The sequence below is a fragment of the Pipra filicauda genome, unplaced genomic scaffold (assembly GCF_003945595.2).
Source record: "Pipra filicauda isolate LSUMZ 115617 unplaced genomic scaffold, ASM394559v2 scaffold186_size1760508_pilon, whole genome shotgun sequence".
NCBI classification, from domain to species: Eukaryota; Metazoa; Chordata; class Aves; order Passeriformes; family Pipridae; genus Pipra; species Pipra filicauda.
In genome coordinates this window covers 1,659,791-1,676,639 of record NW_024104294.1, presented here as the reverse complement: position 1 = coordinate 1,676,639, position 16,849 = coordinate 1,659,791, and the positions used below count along the sequence as shown (strand labels likewise).

The 16,849-nt window shown below is 46.5% G+C and overlaps 1 protein-coding gene across 2 annotated transcripts in view; it reads right to left on the bottom strand.

The window, feature by feature from the left end:
* The window catches only part of ST6GAL1 (ST6 beta-galactoside alpha-2,6-sialyltransferase 1), a 41,338-nt gene that overhangs the window by 1,763 nt on the left and 22,726 nt on the right, over positions 1 to 16,849 (bottom strand). For both annotated transcript variants that reach the window (XM_039380142.1, XM_039380141.1), the window contains 5 exons: positions 13,713 to 13,840; positions 11,939 to 12,608; positions 8,330 to 8,427; positions 2,982 to 3,083; positions 1,572 to 1,746 (listed from right to left, as the gene is read on the bottom strand). In XM_039380142.1, coding sequence (XP_039236076.1) covers positions 1,572 to 1,746; positions 2,982 to 3,083; positions 8,330 to 8,427; positions 11,939 to 12,608; positions 13,713 to 13,727 — 1,060 coding nt within the window. In that variant the 5' untranslated portion in view covers positions 13,728 to 13,840. The remainder of the gene's footprint in view (positions 1 to 1,571; positions 1,747 to 2,981; positions 3,084 to 8,329; positions 8,428 to 11,938; positions 12,609 to 13,712; positions 13,841 to 16,849) is intronic.

Sequence of the window (16,849 nt, the reverse complement as noted above, 5' to 3'; positions counted from 1 at the left end):
TGGGTGTCTGCCAAGCATGCACTACACTTAGCTGCTTGAATAAGCAGGGATGAGATTTTCGTCTTTTCCCCACCTGCCTCCAGTGAATGCAGGGAATATGAATGGGACTGGTGCTGGGATATGCTCAGGGAGACCTCAGCAGCCTCTGCTCCTCAGGGTCCCCGCAGCAGAGCGGTGCTGCCCTCCTGTGTCTTCTGACAGGCACAGGAACTACTCGAGGACATCACACTGGGCACAGCCTGAAGACTTTTCGGCCAGATCAGACGTAAGCCATAGTTGCTGGCTACTTTTCTTCTAAGTGCAAGAATATACCAGGGAATCACAAACAGTGTACAACATCACAGAAATTCACACAGTATCTGAGATATCAAGGACTCTGCACAATCAGAGGAACATGGATTGCAAGACATTAAAAGAACCCGTATGTGAAACCACTCATTTACCTAAGGCACATTTTAAACACATTTTCAACCACTTTTTCAAATTACAACTTTCAATCACACTTAGACCTTTCAGAGAAGCTAGAGTTGGAAACTAGAACTCATCTATGCCCCCGAATTTGGTGAGGTGATTTGCTTTACAAAGCAGGTAACTTGGCCCCAAGTTAAGCCACAGAGAAATTGCTGTCCGATGTGGCCTGGTGCCTGCTAACAATTTTGTTGCTGAAGTCATCAGTTATGCTGTTACACATTCTGCACATATCCCAGCAATCATTTAATAGCTGCTGGACCTGGCAAAAATATGAAGTGACTCTGTTTACATGGAGACAGAAAGGTGCCTCTGCCCCAGCAGTGATGGGAGCAGAGACAGGAGCAGACGAAGGGTGGAAGCACAGCAGTTGGACATTCTATGGCAAACAAGACTATAGGTCTTGTGTGATTTCAAATACACGTGAGCTTTCCCAGAGGTTCACTCCTTTTTATTCATCTGGTCATGAGATCTGCTTTCCACTAAGTAGGAAAACCTTTGCAACAGCAGAATGTAAAATGAGCTCCTTCGCTGAGAGGCAGAATTTAGCATGCTGACAAGCAAGAAGTTAGCATGCTGCATAAGGGGGAACATCACTGAACTTTTCAGGGCAACTGTTTAGTCTGACCATCCCCAGCCCCTCAGTAAGTCATTTTTATATAAATATATATATATATATATAATATATGGAAAGGATGAACAGGCTAGCACTCAGAATTCATCTGCAGTAACCAGAGTTACTTGCCTGACAAGATCTGAGCCTGCAGGAACCATATCCTTCCTCTCACACCCCGTGGGAACTGCTCTGGCACCAGAAGCTAGAAATCCTAGAGATCATCCCAGTGTTGCGATCTGCCCTCCTGTTTCCATGTGGAACTGGGCTATGTTTGTAACTGCTGTTTCAGAGGAGTGCTGCAAACCACTTACTGTAGTGCAACTGCGCTGCTACTTTAAAGACAGGAAGCTTAAATTTTGGCATAAGACAAACACTGTAAAAACAACTCTGATAAGCACCATAGATTTGTAGTTGTCTTTGTAAAAAGGCATCCTGGAGAGTTCCTGCCTGCAAACTGAACCAGAAGTTTAGAGGGTGATTATCTTACCAAGCATTCCTGATGACGGTGGATTAGGCTGAATATGCTCCAGGGAATTCTCCTGCAGAATGTCCCAGAGTTGCCACTGCATTTTTGGATTCAGGATATAGAAGGGCTGCTCTGGATGTGTTCTACGATACGCCTTATAGCTTTCAAAAAAGTTGTAGTCTGGTTTTCTGTACCACTGCAAAACAGAAACAAGAAGTCAGACTATTTCTGGCCCATTTTCCTGTAACCAACAGGAAACAAGGATGAGTGAACCTGCTGATGCTGGGTAAAAGGTCCTGCTACACCTGCACACCCTGAGCTGCAACCCTTGGGTCACTGTGGTGACTTGACTCAGTGAACAGAGCAGGGAAAACGCAAATCTCAGTGAAGGACCATTAAATGAGATCAGCATCTTGTATAATTTCCTTCTGTACCTCCCAATAGCAGATGATATTGAGAACTCTGCCTTAAATGTTACAGACCCCAATCCTTCTCAGTGTTGCAGTACAAAGCATCCTATTCTGCAGGCAAGTGTTCTCAGCACAGCCTCCCAAACCAGGCAGAGCTGATTTGCGTCCTAAATCTTCTCCTTTCAGTAAAAACACTTAGGAATGGTTTATGGGGTTTTTCTAAATCATTTTGAGATTTTTTTTTCCTACGCTACAAATATCCCATGCTGGTTTTACTGACTCTTAAACATGCTGTACATACCCCCTTATGCCACCTGGAGCCATGAGACTAGACACAGGAATAAACATCAGTGACAAAATAGGAAATGCAGTCCAGAGAAAGGAAGGCAAAGACCTTTCAGTTACAGATAGAGCTCTAAATAAGAGTAAAGAATGGACTGTTCACTTCTACCTGCTTTGACCATGAGTCTCCAAAGCTCATCACTTATCAAATAATGCTCTTTTGTACTCAAAATCAAAAGTGAGTGCTAGAGGGATTGCAACACCCACTCATGACAGCCTTGCTGACACAGAGAGGAGACATTTGCTAAGATCTTCAGAGGGTTTCCTAATCCATTCATAACGCATCAAGCATATCTCATGTCTCACTGGTGCTCGAAATATCCAAGCATCAACCAGCAGCAAATCTTAGAGTAACTGTCAGAAAGAACAGATCATCCTCTAATTGCTGCAGCTACCAGTGATCTCTTCCCTGTGGCATCAGTCCATGGGAAAGTAGAGGTGGTGACCTGTTACACTTGGCCTGATGCCCTTCACAGGGATCAGGAACAGGCAAGTGTTTTCATAGGAGCACTCATGCATGGGGTGTTCTCAGAAGTACACACAGATACATCCACAATAATAAAGAGGTAAAAAACAATGGCCTTCAAAGGAGTGACTGCCCATGTTAGCAGGAAGTGGGTTAACCGAGGCACTTCAAAGCATATGAATCTGATTTTATTTACAGAAAACTCAGCCTTACCTCATGAATTTCTGCATGATAAGGTGCTGGATCCCAGACAATTAAAATTCCAGTGTTATATAGCGCTTCCCTCAGGAACTGCTTCTCTTCAACAGTGACAAGCTTGAATAACAACAACAAACGCAATGATATACAGTATGTTGTCAGAATGAGTGGGCAGCCAAGCAGTAAAAGACACCTGAAAACAGTCACAGCCATGCCACTGTTGGTTACTGAGCATTCCCCACTGTGTGCAGAAAAAAAAAAAAAAAAAAGGCCTGCAGGTGGGTGGTTTCTTCTGAGCAGCAGGAACTCCAACAGCCAGGGCTCAGCTGTGAGACCACCAGTGGAGGAGATGAGAGACCATGGCACCCCTGTCCAACCCAGCCTCACACCAAGCTCTCTATGCTTCTCCAGAGCAGGGGAGTCCAACTTAGGCAAAGGAGGTTTGAATCTTCTGAGAGCAGCAATGAGAAGGCAATCTTCAAACAGAGAAGTTCTCTCTATACTCTAGACACAACAACTGTTTGGTACACCTGAGGGTAACCCAGGTCTGCAGCACAAAGCAAACAATCAGAATTAAACAATTCATCTCCTGTCCTTCCCACCCAAAGCCATCATCTGTACAGGCACAGCTTGTAAACACTGTAATCATAAATCATAATCATAGAAATCAGCTTCCATTTGTCCTGATTTTCTCCACAGACCTAATTATGAGCCAGCCAATTAGTCCTTGAGCATCCTGGCTGCCCCAGCAGCCTGCCTGGCTGTCCCCGTAACCAGAGCAAAAGGACACTCCAGCTAGCCCAGATATGATTTATTTCAAAAGCAAAAAGGGTTTCCTCGCATCTGTTCATAACTCTGCAGGATTAAAGCTTGGCCTTGACCACGTGTGCTGCCCGGCTTCCTTTCCTTACAGCAGCTAAAATATCTAGGCTGCTTGTGAGCTGGAGCCTGCAATGCTGCAGGTGTGAACATCTGCCTGCAGCCTGTGGACACCAGAGGCAAGGAGGGGCACAGAGGTTGGTACCAGCCATCCCCTCAGCTGGGTACGAGCGGGATGGAGCACTGCAACGGGACAGTGCCAGGGCAAGGAACACGGACACTTCATTTTCATTTCATTGTTTCTATTTAAAGGCTAGAAATTTTTCAGGAACTTCTCTGATGCAGCACCCACGAAAGGAGGGTTTGAGAGACTGAGCATCAGAGAAAGCGAGGGTCAGCCAAGCAAAGCCATGTGAGCTGGCAGAGACACAGAGCGAGCTGCGATAGGCACAAAAGCAAAGGGATAAGAAACCAGGTGGAGAGCACCTCCACAGCCACAAGCTGTTTGCTGTGTCCTTCCTCACGCCCCATGGCTGGGTCTTGGCACTACTTGTTAACTCTTGGTCACTTAACCCGTTTGCTGGGGGAATCTGGTTCCCCAGATACTTTAGTGCCTATTTGTTGTGTTTAATACTGATAGTGACCAATTCTTTCTAAGTAGTTAAATTCATTTAAATTGCTACATTATTTACTTGTCTTGCCCGGATTTTTGATCCTAATTAGTTAGCTGATCTACTGATTTCCTAGTTAATTTGTTCTTCAGCCAGTTCACAGTTTAAGCAGTATCTTGCTAATACAGCCCCTACTCTCTTGGTACATTTTATTGACGATATCACAATGATTTCCTTCTTTCCGGCTTCCACAGTCAATGTCCTGTAATCTAAACACGATCCCCTTTCCCATCACAATCTTCCCCCATTCCACCGATGTGTTCTATCCTTTCTCTTCCTCCCTGCAGACCCATTAGTGCCAGTAACAGCACAGGCAGCCAAAGAAGAGAGTGCTCTCTATGACAGCGAGAAGTCAGCCCAGGAGAACTGTAAACAAGAACTGGGAGGAACGAGGAACTCTGGTCCTCGGTCAGCTCTGCAGGAAAGAGCTGTGTCCTCCGCAGTGACATTGGCACTCCCCTCGCACACACTTCAGCCCTTGTTTTTGCAAGATGTGCTGCTTTCCCAGGGCAAATCGATGCCTTGTGTAAGACTGCAGGAAAACAAGTCATGAAAGGCAGCACCGCTGATGAACCAGTCAAGGTCTAAGAAAAAAAGCAAGGCAGTGTTGAATAAATTCTTTATTTAAAACAACTACCAAACTTGTGGACCTACAAGCTTATCCTCAGATCTGGGGATCGCAACTGTCTCCCCCTCCTGTCGGTATCAAATCTATTAACCTTTCCCTATCCGCACAGATGTAAAAGATACCCCACTCTACTGTTATAACCATCCACCCTCAGATATGTAATGCAAATTACAGAAAAATACCCTAAAATAATTACTAAGCAACTTAGGGCCCCTGGCCATGCATGCCAAGGGGATGCTACTCCATACAGGCTAGTTCTGACAGATTAGATTCAGGAAATCCCATTTCCTTCATTTTGGGAAAGGATTGATCGATAGTAAGAGCCAAAATAAAAGCAGCCAAGCCACAATCTCATCCCTTTTCCCAGAAAGGCCAAGAAATAACATAAGAAAAGCCAATCCCAGAACAAGAACAAACTACAGCATCTCCAGCCACTATGTGATGCCTGCAGGAGCTCTGGGCAAGGCCCAGTAAGCTGAAAACAGAATGTGATCAGGCAACCCCACTCACAAGAAGGTTTAAATGATGTCACCAAGACTAGAACAGCACTGAACAGCACTAAAAGTGCGAATAAACACATCAGAAAATCAGGCTTTCAATTCGGTGATCCCTGAAGATAACAGGGACTGCAATTAGAGATGCTCAGTTCATAAAGCCCAGATGAGAGGCTCCTGCACTACTCATATCTTTTGCCCTGGTCAGCAGCCAGATCTACGCTGCATTTTGCGTTAACTTTCGCCTCTAAAAACTGCAACAATATTGTTCTCCCTGTAACTGAATTTTTCTAAGCTGGTGCCTCCACTCAGAGGGAATGTCACCCATGACTGCAGGCTGATCCACATGGAGAACAGAAATACTATAATGCCATGGCTATAACTACAAAAGTAAGAGACTGCACATGAAGAGTCATATTAAGCTGTACAACCACACAGATCCCCTCCTCCCTGTGCTGATAATTCTGATATCCCACAGGTCATGTACATGTTTTCTCTTCTTATCACTGTCAGCTTGGCAATGACCACAACCTCTAGGGAAAGTTGCTTAAGTGATAACACCTATCTGACATTCGTATAAAAATACGCACAGAAAGGAAAGATAAAAAAAAAAAAAGAGATGTCAAACAGGGCATAAGGAGGATGTGAGCAGTCAGATATGTCTTCTAAACCCGACTGGTTCAGGAAGGACAAACTGTCCCACATCTAACTGGGGATGTTAACACAAGGGCATCAAGATGCAGCAAGCAGCAGCACAGAGCACACCAGGAAGTGGAGAAGCAAGATCCAAGAGCAGAAAGAGGTGGCAACAGCATTCACAAGAGAAGCAAGAACAAAAAAGACACACAAAATGAACTAAGCAAACACACCAGCTGCATGTCTTGCCTTTGGAACAGATGGCCAAGCTCCTGCTGCTGTTTTGAGAAACTTCAAACCTCATTACACAGCAGCTCCCATGGACTCCTCACACAGAAGCAGATGAGAAAACTTCCAGCCTAAAAATCTTACCTTTGGGGTAAGGAAAAAAAAACCTGCCTTTTTGGTTCTGGATTACAAAAGCTATGTTTAAGCCCCTCATCTCTCCCTCTCCCAGCCCCTCAGTCTTCATGTGCCTAGAACCTCCTCCTCCTCTTGCAGGGTGAGGAGGTGCTGCAGCGCCACAGCAGGTCTTTTACCAATGCCTGTTTGGCATTTTACTGCCTCATTCCATTACCTCACCAACACACACTACTGTGACTTTGTTTTCCCTCTGCATGTCTACACCTGAAAATTTCTCCCCCCAAAATGGGCAAACATGAAGGGTAACAGCTGTATGGAAGAAGGGTGCAAACACACTGAGATGTACCTAGAGCAGCAAGGGTCTCCCTCTGCTCGTGAACGGGCCAATTCACCGCTAGACACGCTCCTAACCCCGGGGAGTCTGCTTCACAGCCTACTGACAGCCAAAGGCAACCAGGAGAGGGACAGCCTCATACCTAGAAAGAGCTCTCACAGAGCCAGGGAAAATGTCATCATCATGGCCAGTCTTTGCGAACGAAGATTTGGGAAAGGTCTCTACCCACATTTGTTACAAGCGCGCTGGAGATACAGGGCTTTGCAAATGCGGGTAAGGCCTTCGAGTCTGCGCAATGGATTTTTTAGGTGAGACACAGTGTGTGCTGAACTGAGCCCACCCTTTAATCCTAAGGTTCATCTGCCGGGGCCGAGTGAGCTTGGATGGTGGTAGCGAGGTCCTCAGGACATAGGTTTTTTTAGGGTGACCTTCTCTTAGATGGATGGCCTTACAGGGCTGACGAGCTCCATCTGCCCAGGTTTAGAGTTGTCCTTCTCTTCTCTGTGTTCCGGGGCTCCCCTCTCATCTCCCACGATGGCACTGTCTGCACAGGCGAAGCTCCCATTCTCTCGCCCCTTTCCGCGCCCGGGGCCGGGCCCCAGCGCCTGGGGCCGGGCTGCGCCGCCGCGCACGTGCCCGGGGCCAGCCGGGCCCGCGCCGCAGGGAAAATGTAACTCCATAAGCAATGCCTTGCATTTAAAGCATTTTCTGCCATGCTCTGCAGTGAGATCCCGGACCCTCTGACTCACCCACCAGAGCCCATCCCTCTCTTGGCTGTGCACAGACTACAGCTTTAAAGGTGTGTCCTCTGCCAAATGTCTTCAGCCATTTAGCAGCACTGGTTAATGTGTTACCTACAGAATCTGTGGCATTGCTAGGCAGTAAAGAAACACTGTTATTTTATTAAAAGCCAAATAAACTCCCTTCATTCTTCATACCCATCTCTGGGGCAAGCACAACTCCTCTCTCGGCAGACCTCTCTCTGCTGAGCTGCATTAGGTGAGCTGTGGTGCTGCTCCTGCCCCTTGCTCTGAAGGCAGAGCAGCAGCTTGCAGCTGGCCTTCCTGTGCTAACACAGAGGCTCCAAGCCAAGACAAACCCCAAATTACCTTGTGCCTGCTGTAAATTGCAAGCAGGATACTACAGGTTCCCTAGCATGAGCTAGGGTCACTCCAGTCACCTCAGATTTACCAACTGTCCCCCATTCCAAGGGGAAATATTCCCATCTTACAGCTTTCTGCTAGGGCCACGCAAAATCAGAGGGATGGCCCTGTTCCCCCAACTTCTTTTTAAAGACCTCCCAGCAGCAGATGAGCCCAGAAGTCCCCTGGATGCTGCTAGTTCAGCCTGCTGCTCATCTCCCAGACAATGCAGCTCTGCCGTGCTTGGCCCATTGGGCACATGTTGTTCAGACTCACCTGGGAATTGACAAGACGGATTGTTGTCTTCTGCCCCACGTCATCTTGAAAGCCCTTGATGGGAGCCCCATTGAACCGCAAGACAGCATCGTGGCTGTCTGAAAGCGAAACACAGTGAAAACCTGTGAGCTAGCAACTGGTTTTTGAGTGACAGAGACACATAACATGTTATGCACCTGTACTTCTAATACAATCTGGCTTTCCCTGTAACAACTGGAAGTAGCGAGCCAGATTCTTTGGAGGAAGCTGTGGCTCAAACTTCATGATCAATATACTTTAAAAATCCCCACTTTTTAAAACTACAACCCACTGGCAGGCTGAGAGCACAATTCCAGCATTTGCTCTGCATGGAGGAGTACAGTATCTCCCTCCCTCTGCTTCCTTCCACTTTACCAGGAGACAGACAATTAATTTATCACGCGGCTGGCTGCATACTAAGGAAATGGAAAGTAATGAATGGCAAGCCAGCAACCTCTCTTGCAGACTGGAGGTTGACCGGCCCAAGAAATCTGTATAATAGCCACAGTGGAAAGCGAAGCTGACCTTAGCCTGCCAGCACACCTCCCACTTTACAGAAATAAATCCTCTGCTGTGCATTTAAACAGGCATAGCTTGTTACACGCCTTGGGATTCACTGCATTCTCCTCTGCTGGTATCATCTCTTAAGATAGCACAGCATTCCTTCAGCACCCTCCTCTGCCTTGGCACAGCTGCTGTAACGCCACGGAGCCAGGCTGCTGTGGCATGGAGGGTGCTCCTGCCCATCACCCTGACTTCTCCATGCCTCGTGGCTGGATTTGGATAGGAAATCTTTCACATTAGAGAAGCAGGACCAACTCCCCTGCCTTCACACTGAGGCCACATGACCACAGCTCACAGCACCTGCAGTCAGGGTCCCTGGGGAATTGCCTAGTTCCCAGGCAGGGCAGAAGGGCTCGCCTGGTCCAGAACCAGGTCTTTTTGAGATCATTTTCTTGAAAACAGGGGTGTTTTCATAAGCAATGCTGGAGGATCAGCAATTACTGTCAGCAAAGACTAGTTTCTCAGCTTCTTTATTCTCAAGAAGTGGATCTTTAAGAGCCCTTCCAAAGCAACACCCAAAACTGTGAAAGGTGATGTTTCAGGAAAAAAACATATCCATGCTGAGAAGTGCCTCTGTAGTTACCACGACAGACCCATAACTCCATGTCCTACCTTGCATCAATTCAATACGGGTTATAATCTCCCCCTATAACTTCAGCCAGACACTAAGCATTATTCTGCCCCGAGTTCACATTTTAAAAGGGTGTTTGGTGACAGCTCAGGCAGAGTAGCTGGCTGTCTCCAGGTGGTTGTGCTACACTTGGTATCTCTCATATCAGATTTTTCAGTAGCATCCTATAACCTTCAGTAACACCAAGAGCCCAGTAAGACACAAGCCAGTTGTTTACAAGCTTCTCCCTGTTCTGCTCTGCCAGCCTTCCTTACAGTGACTAATTGCTCATTTGATATCTTAATGTGCTTACACAGAACACATATTTCCTGGAATAATAACTCAGCAATCCATTGTGCTCATCTACGCAAATGCTTAATTTTAAGCCTGTAAGATTTAGTACCTTTTTGACAACTTCCTCCAACAAACCCATGACTTTTCCTACATGGAAATAAATCCAGCCAAAACTGTGAAAAAACCTTACATAAATACTCGGAATGCTCCTGAATCCTTAACATTCACCCTGCCCAGCTCAAAGCTGCAAGTGCCCCAAACTCTGCAGAAGCCCTTGCAGAGACGACCAAGCACAAAGGTGACCCAGGCGCGAGGAACACAAGGCAGGAACACCAGCAAGGGTTAATGGATTTGCCTCAAGCACTACTCAGTGACCTCCCCAGCATCCATTCCTTGTGATCTGGAACAAGCCAGTGCTTCAGCTCTGAGACAGGCTCAGGGACAGGCTGTAGGAACAATGAAATGGCTTTGCATGTCTGACGTCCGCTGAGCTGTGCCACAGCCAGAGCACTTGGCTGCTCTGGCACTGAATCCAGCACTGTATTGACTGCGCCTCAACACTCCATAAACATCACACTCACATCCTCAGAGGGTCTCCCCACAGGGGAGCAAGCAGTTTTATCAGTATCCTGGAGCCTAACAGAGACACCTTTGGACACAAGCCAGCTGTGCTGGGGAGGGTGTTCAACAGAAAGTCACTTCTGAGCAAACCTTTAGCTCCAAGAGGCACCCAAAAAAGCCAAGACTGGTACTCAAAGGAAAAGTCAGAATTGGCTTCCTACGCCTTGACTCGCATAGCCTCAAACGCGGGCAGAAACAATTACATCAACCAACTCCCACCTGCAACCTGAACCAGGAGGCAATGCTATTTTTCATTGCATTTTTAATAGCATTTTAACACACTTCCAGCTGTCCAGCCTCCCTCTAGCTCCTTTCCACCTGCTCTTTGGAGCACAGACAAGTTTGAGGGAGAACTTCTGAGCAAGTACCAGAACAAAACACTGTCTCTCGCATGAGCACCCAGAGACTATGATTGCCAAGTTGTCCGTGAAAAATGCTTTAAAATCTACCCACCTACTTGTTTCAGAAGATGAAGGCTACTTGCAGCTTAGTGCAGGCCAAAAGAATCTGATTCAACAGAAAACTTACGAATACACCAAAGCCTGAAAACAATTTCCACTTGAGAGAAAACTCCCAGGCTTTAAAACTTCTCCTTCAGCGAAGCTACAGTTCTGCAAAGTGAGAATCCTAACTGAGCTTCAAACAAAAAATAACGAAGCAAGCTTAGGGAACTGCAGGCACAATACCCCAAGGTGAAGGCTGAAGACCTGGTTTCCCCTTCATGTTGCTTTTGTAAAGACTCAAAATGCTTTGGTATCAAAACATGCTTCTTTACAATCCACAGTACAAGACCAATGATTCAGCATTTATTAATGCATTAACTTCAGATAAATATGATCAGATAAGACTGCAAAGCGTCACCAAACTTTGCCTAAAGAGATAAAACAAAGCCCTGTAAAGTCTTCTGGGCCATTCAAATTCAGCCACTGTCTTATGGCTCAGAATACAGTAGTGTCACCTTTGTAAAGCCTTGAGCAGAATTATAGCATCCTTGAGGCTGGAAGTGACCTCTGAAGACTGTCTGTACCCAGCCCCTCTGCTCAACACACACTGCTCAGGGCTGTGTCCAGTGGTTTTTTTTCCCCTTTGGTGTTTTCTTTTATTTCTTCTCTGACAAAATTTTTCTCGATGAAAGTTTTTCTGACCATTGACTGTTCAATGAGCATTACTCAACCCACTCCAAATCTTCTCAAAAAACTTAACACTTGTGGAACCAAGACCTCTCTCTGGTAATCCAGTACTAGTGCTATCCTCTAGTCATGCCAACACAATCATGAAAATTGAAAGGACTAGCTAGAACAGAACTACCTATTATTCCCATCTCCTAGGCTGAAATGTTAATTGACTTTAGAAGAAGTTGAAGGACAATATTTCAACTTATTCTAAACATCTTTTGACCACAACAGAGATTTATTGGTAAGAGCATGACAGTAGCTTACTTCTATTCAGCATAAGTTATAAAACAACGATATTTGGCTTTATGCTAACAGAAAGATACCAACCTATCTCTTGTCCCAGATGAGATGATTTCAGAGACCCAGCTGAGGACACGACAGCACAGCGACCCAGGTGGCCCACTGTTTCACTGAGGCTCTTCCCTGGTAGGTATTGCTGCCATTCAGAGGTACCAAAAGGACCATCTGACCCCTGTATCATGGTCACGTTGACCCTGTCCCGCAGCTGGCACAGCAGCTTCTCCGGGCTGAGTTTAGCAGTGTTCCTCTTCCCACTGTAAGTCACATTGTACTTGTTCATGGCCAGGTAGTTTTTTCTGACCTTCTGCAGCCTGGGTATGAGATTTTTGGATGAACTGTCCTTATCCCATACCTTCACAGAGGCTGCTGCTTTCTTGGACTTTTCCACTGTTTCAGAGATGCTGCCTTTTGGTTTGTTTTGGGTACCAAGCCATGTTTTGGATACCTGACCCAACTCGCTGGCTGCTTCACGGAAGAGGCCTTGTGATTTAACAGTGTTCCATTTTTCTGAACTCCTGTGACCCTGCAAATCATCGTTCTCAATCTTGAAAGGATTGTAGTAGCTTCTTCTTGTCTCTCTCCACAGGCAAACTGTCAGTGCTACCAGTATCACCACAAGAACACACATTAATTTTTTCAACACATTGATGTGAACCATAGTGTATGGTGCATCCAAATGGTCCACTGGAAGCTGGTCCTGCAAAAAGGAACGCAGCTCAGTCAGGGCTGCATATATATAAAGTCATAAATATCAGTGTGCAAGCAACAGGAGGGGAGAGGGACAACATAGTAATTCTAAAATTTCAAGCTGTTTAAAGATCTCATTTCAAAGTCCACCACCTCAAACACCAAAAAGAAAGACCTGAGCTGGCTATCAGCCATCACATGCTACGTAATGGTGATCTGAGGCCACTGCCACTCAAACCTGTTGTCTATTCCCTACCACAAGTGACAGCCAACGTTAACACCACCAGTATTATACTAGCAATGGGGTAAGTCTGCACTTTGCCTTCCTTCATCTTTCATCCCTGCCAATCAATATCCAAATTACACCAAATGAATTTCCAGAAATGAGTTTTTTACTCGACCATAAGCTTGAATGCTAATAAACACATAATAAAGCATATAACTGGGGAAAAAAAAAAAGTCTGTGAGTTCATGAGCCCCAGGAGCTTCACCGGCCTGGTACTGACTCATTTGGTAACTTCGCAGGGAACTGCTGCAAACCTCTGGTGGGCTGAGTGCACTTCCCAACATCAAACCTTACTAAACAGCTGATGGGAGCCAATGAAGCCCCAGTAAGGTTTGAGGCATGTTTGGGCTCATAAACGCGCTTTGATAAACATTACTCCAGCAAAGTTACTTCTGGAGGAAGCAGAACCAGACTCTGTTGTACAGCACTGCCTTTCCTCTTCTGTGTTGCCTCACTCTAGCAAACACCTCCAGCTCCCACCATAAAAGGGGAAATCCAACAGGAGGACTGCCCAAAAGGTAGCTCAACCCAGGCAGCACAAGGGGTGGGTGTACGAAACATGCTGAGGCATAAACACCTCGTGAGCAGCACACAGGACCAGAGAAGGCAGGAGAGCAGGTGCTCATTTCCCGACGTGGCTGCCTCCAGCATGCATCCAAAAACATGGGAGTAGCACAGAGGCACAAGGTCCTCAGGAGACAAACACGTGCAGGTCACCACTGCCATCCCAGAGAGGCAAGGGCGGCAACTTCCTCACTGAGCAACCTGCTGAAAGCAAACAGTGCTACACCGTGCTGTTGAGATGTTACTGAGCTACCACCACAGTACCCGTGGAAAAAGCATCAGCTCTCCAACTCAAGTCATTTTTGGCTCTTGGCAGATTTTCTTCTGAAGGCTTAAGCAGAATATCCCAAAACACAACAGTTCTGTGGTGCACTGAAGAGTTCAAGAAACACCTGCAGAAAAAGAGGAAAAAAAGAAAACCTGTTAAGGAAGAGCCTCAAATTTCTAGGAGTCAGCAAGTGTTTCCTCAGATAAGCCCTGTGGTCCCAAAAAAAGCTCTTACCAAGGCCTGGAAGGGCCAGCAGCAAACACATTAACACCACATAAGCCTTTCCGTCCACTCAGAATGGACATTCTGCTCTCAGCTAAAGCAGGAACCAGTTCACAGACTGCCTGCTCTATGGTCCCAACCAGACCAACAGCCTTCTCCCATGGAAAAGACTCTGAGCAGTGGATACACCCACAATACACTGAAGGAAATAACTTGATTAATGCAGTGAACAGGGGAAAAGAAAGATAAAGCTAACTCTTCCCAGAGGAACATTCTACTGCCTATTTTTGAGCAATTCATGCACTCTTGCAGAGAAGACCCTGCTTTTCTGGAGCAAGACGTATGAAAGTTGCTTTATAACATGTATCTTAATCCATAAGTCTTCACAAAATAGATAAATCTATTTTAGACTTTACTACCAAGGAAATGCAGCAAGAGAAAGGAAGATTTCACAGTATTACAGAAAATAAGAAGTAGCTTGCTTTTGCAGGAACTCGAGTCAGTACAATGCCACATAAGCTAAATTACAAACACTACCCTTCACAGACTAAATACTAAATTATTAAAGCATCCTAATGCTGACTATTTATATTTTAACTTTATTAAGGAACTCAAATTTTTTTTTTATAGAGCACTCCACAATGAAAAAGCAAACATTGTTCTACCTCCAGTTCCTCTCCTGCCATGGGCTCTGCAAGACACTCTCAGCCCTGCCTCCCGCCTCCTGCCATGCCCTCCACAGCTGGGGACCCTGGAGGGCCAGCTCACTCGGGGTCTGCCCGGTGCCATCCAGAACAGAAGGCACCCAAAGGCAGGGACTGCAAAAGCCATTGGCTAATAGGGAAAGCACCACTGAATCACCCTCATGCTGTCAGAGGCTCTGCAGGCAAACTACATGCACACAGCAACGTTTCCCAATGAGACACACACGGAAATAGAGCTGCCCAGTGTCAGCTTAGTACAAGACCCTGAGATGCCTCCCTCATGCAGCCCCCAGCCTGTATTTGGTAAGGCTTCCAGGAAACTCAACCCAGAGCTTCTGTGCAGGCAGGACAGAGCATCAACACTGTAGGAGGTGCTCAGGTGCCTACCACCCTGCAGAGTGGAGCTCTCTGCTCCACGGCTCTGCCCTGCTTTGGACTTCACAAACCTCTCTCGACGGGTTTCCAGGTGGAGGTGACAGCAGGCACAACTCAGCAACCATCAGCTTTGGCTTCCTACATTAGAATCATCTAGAAAGGTGGCAGGTTCATCGCAGTGAAACAACCTCACAGCTCACTGCAAGTTCCTGCTGGGACACTCCTCCCGCGGCTGCACAGGACAGGATGCCCAAGTCCCAATATCTCCTCTCCTTCCTGGGCCACACAGAGGAACCTGGAAAGCTCACCTTTGAGTCACTCTGTACAGGATGATCCCTGCCTCTGATGACTGTGTGCTGCTGCAACGTGAACTTTGACACATTGTTTGCTTTGATTTGCAAGCTGGCAAAGGAGGTTCTGCAAGCAAGTACACAGCAGAGCCACAACATTTCCTTCTGTTCCCCGTGGATTCAGTTTAATTATTACTACTACTTCACATGATATGGTTTTATTTTATTGGCACAAGCAGTGCTCTAACGTCAGGTCCCTTTCAAGCATTCCACCACTAAACATCTTCTGTGGAGAGGGAAGGCACCTGCTCTTCCAGACAAAGCAGGATACCCCACAAGTGGTGCTCTCTTTCCACACCTTTAGATAAGCCTTTCAAGCATTCCACCACTAAACGTCTTCTGTGGAGAGGGAAGGCACCTGCTCTTCCAGACAAAGCAGGATACCCCACAAGTGGTGCTCTCTTTCCACACCTTTAGATAAGCCACTTGTGTGCAGTTGTGTGTGGCAGCAGTCAGTACAAAGGTGCTTTTGTGGAGGTGATGGAAGCTTATCACCTACACAAAGCACAAAGTGTCAGCTATGAGTAGAAGGAAAGAAAGGACAAAAAAAATTCCCCAAACCTATAAAAAACCTTAAACAAATTGCTGCCTTTCTGAAACCCAGAGCCTGATGCAGCAATGTCACAGCAGAGAACACTCGGCAATCGCCATTTCACAGCAGATTTACCTTAAAAATGCTAACAGAACTGTCTTTATCTCATAAACAAAAGGTTTATCAAGCCTTACCTATCTCCTATTGTGTCCAACAGCAGACACACAGAGAAACCACGACTATGGAACAAAGGTATGAATATATTTCTCTTCCAGTAAATGCGCTCGGCTTCCCAAAAGTTGTGTCATCAGCTGTACCAATGCCCATCCTCTGCACATTTGTTTAATTAGTTCTTGAAAGCACTCATATTTCCCAAACAGCCCGAGGCAATGACCTCTGCAATGGCACAAAGTGCAGACACAACCCCTCCTCTCTCTACCTCACACCAGAAAACCCAATCCCACTGACGGGAAACTCCTGCCTTCATTTTCCACACATCCTTCATGGTTGCACCACCTCTGCTAACACCCTCCATTGCCCACTCGTGGCTTTTTCAGACTGAATCCCACTTGTTCCAATCCCTCCTTGAACAGCAGTTTTTCCATACCTTGGACTCTCTCGGTCAACTTCCCCAGCAGAACTAGCAGGACGTGACCATCTCTCAAGGCAGGGACACCGGGACACCCCTGCTGGACATGCTCTCTGGACCACATGGTCCAGCCACAACACAACAACAGGGCTGCTTTGTTCTCCCTTGGAAACTTCCTCCCCTTCCATTTCCCTTCCTGACCACTCCTGAGCCCTGGTCTCTATGCTGTCGCTGTCGGCAATGACTTCAGGATATTTTGCAAGCAGCAGTGACTCGCAGAGTTGTCCCTGGTGCAGGATAGAGGGGAGGAGTAAACACAACTAAAGAGCATTATCTTATCCCTGCTGGCACAGGCTTCCTT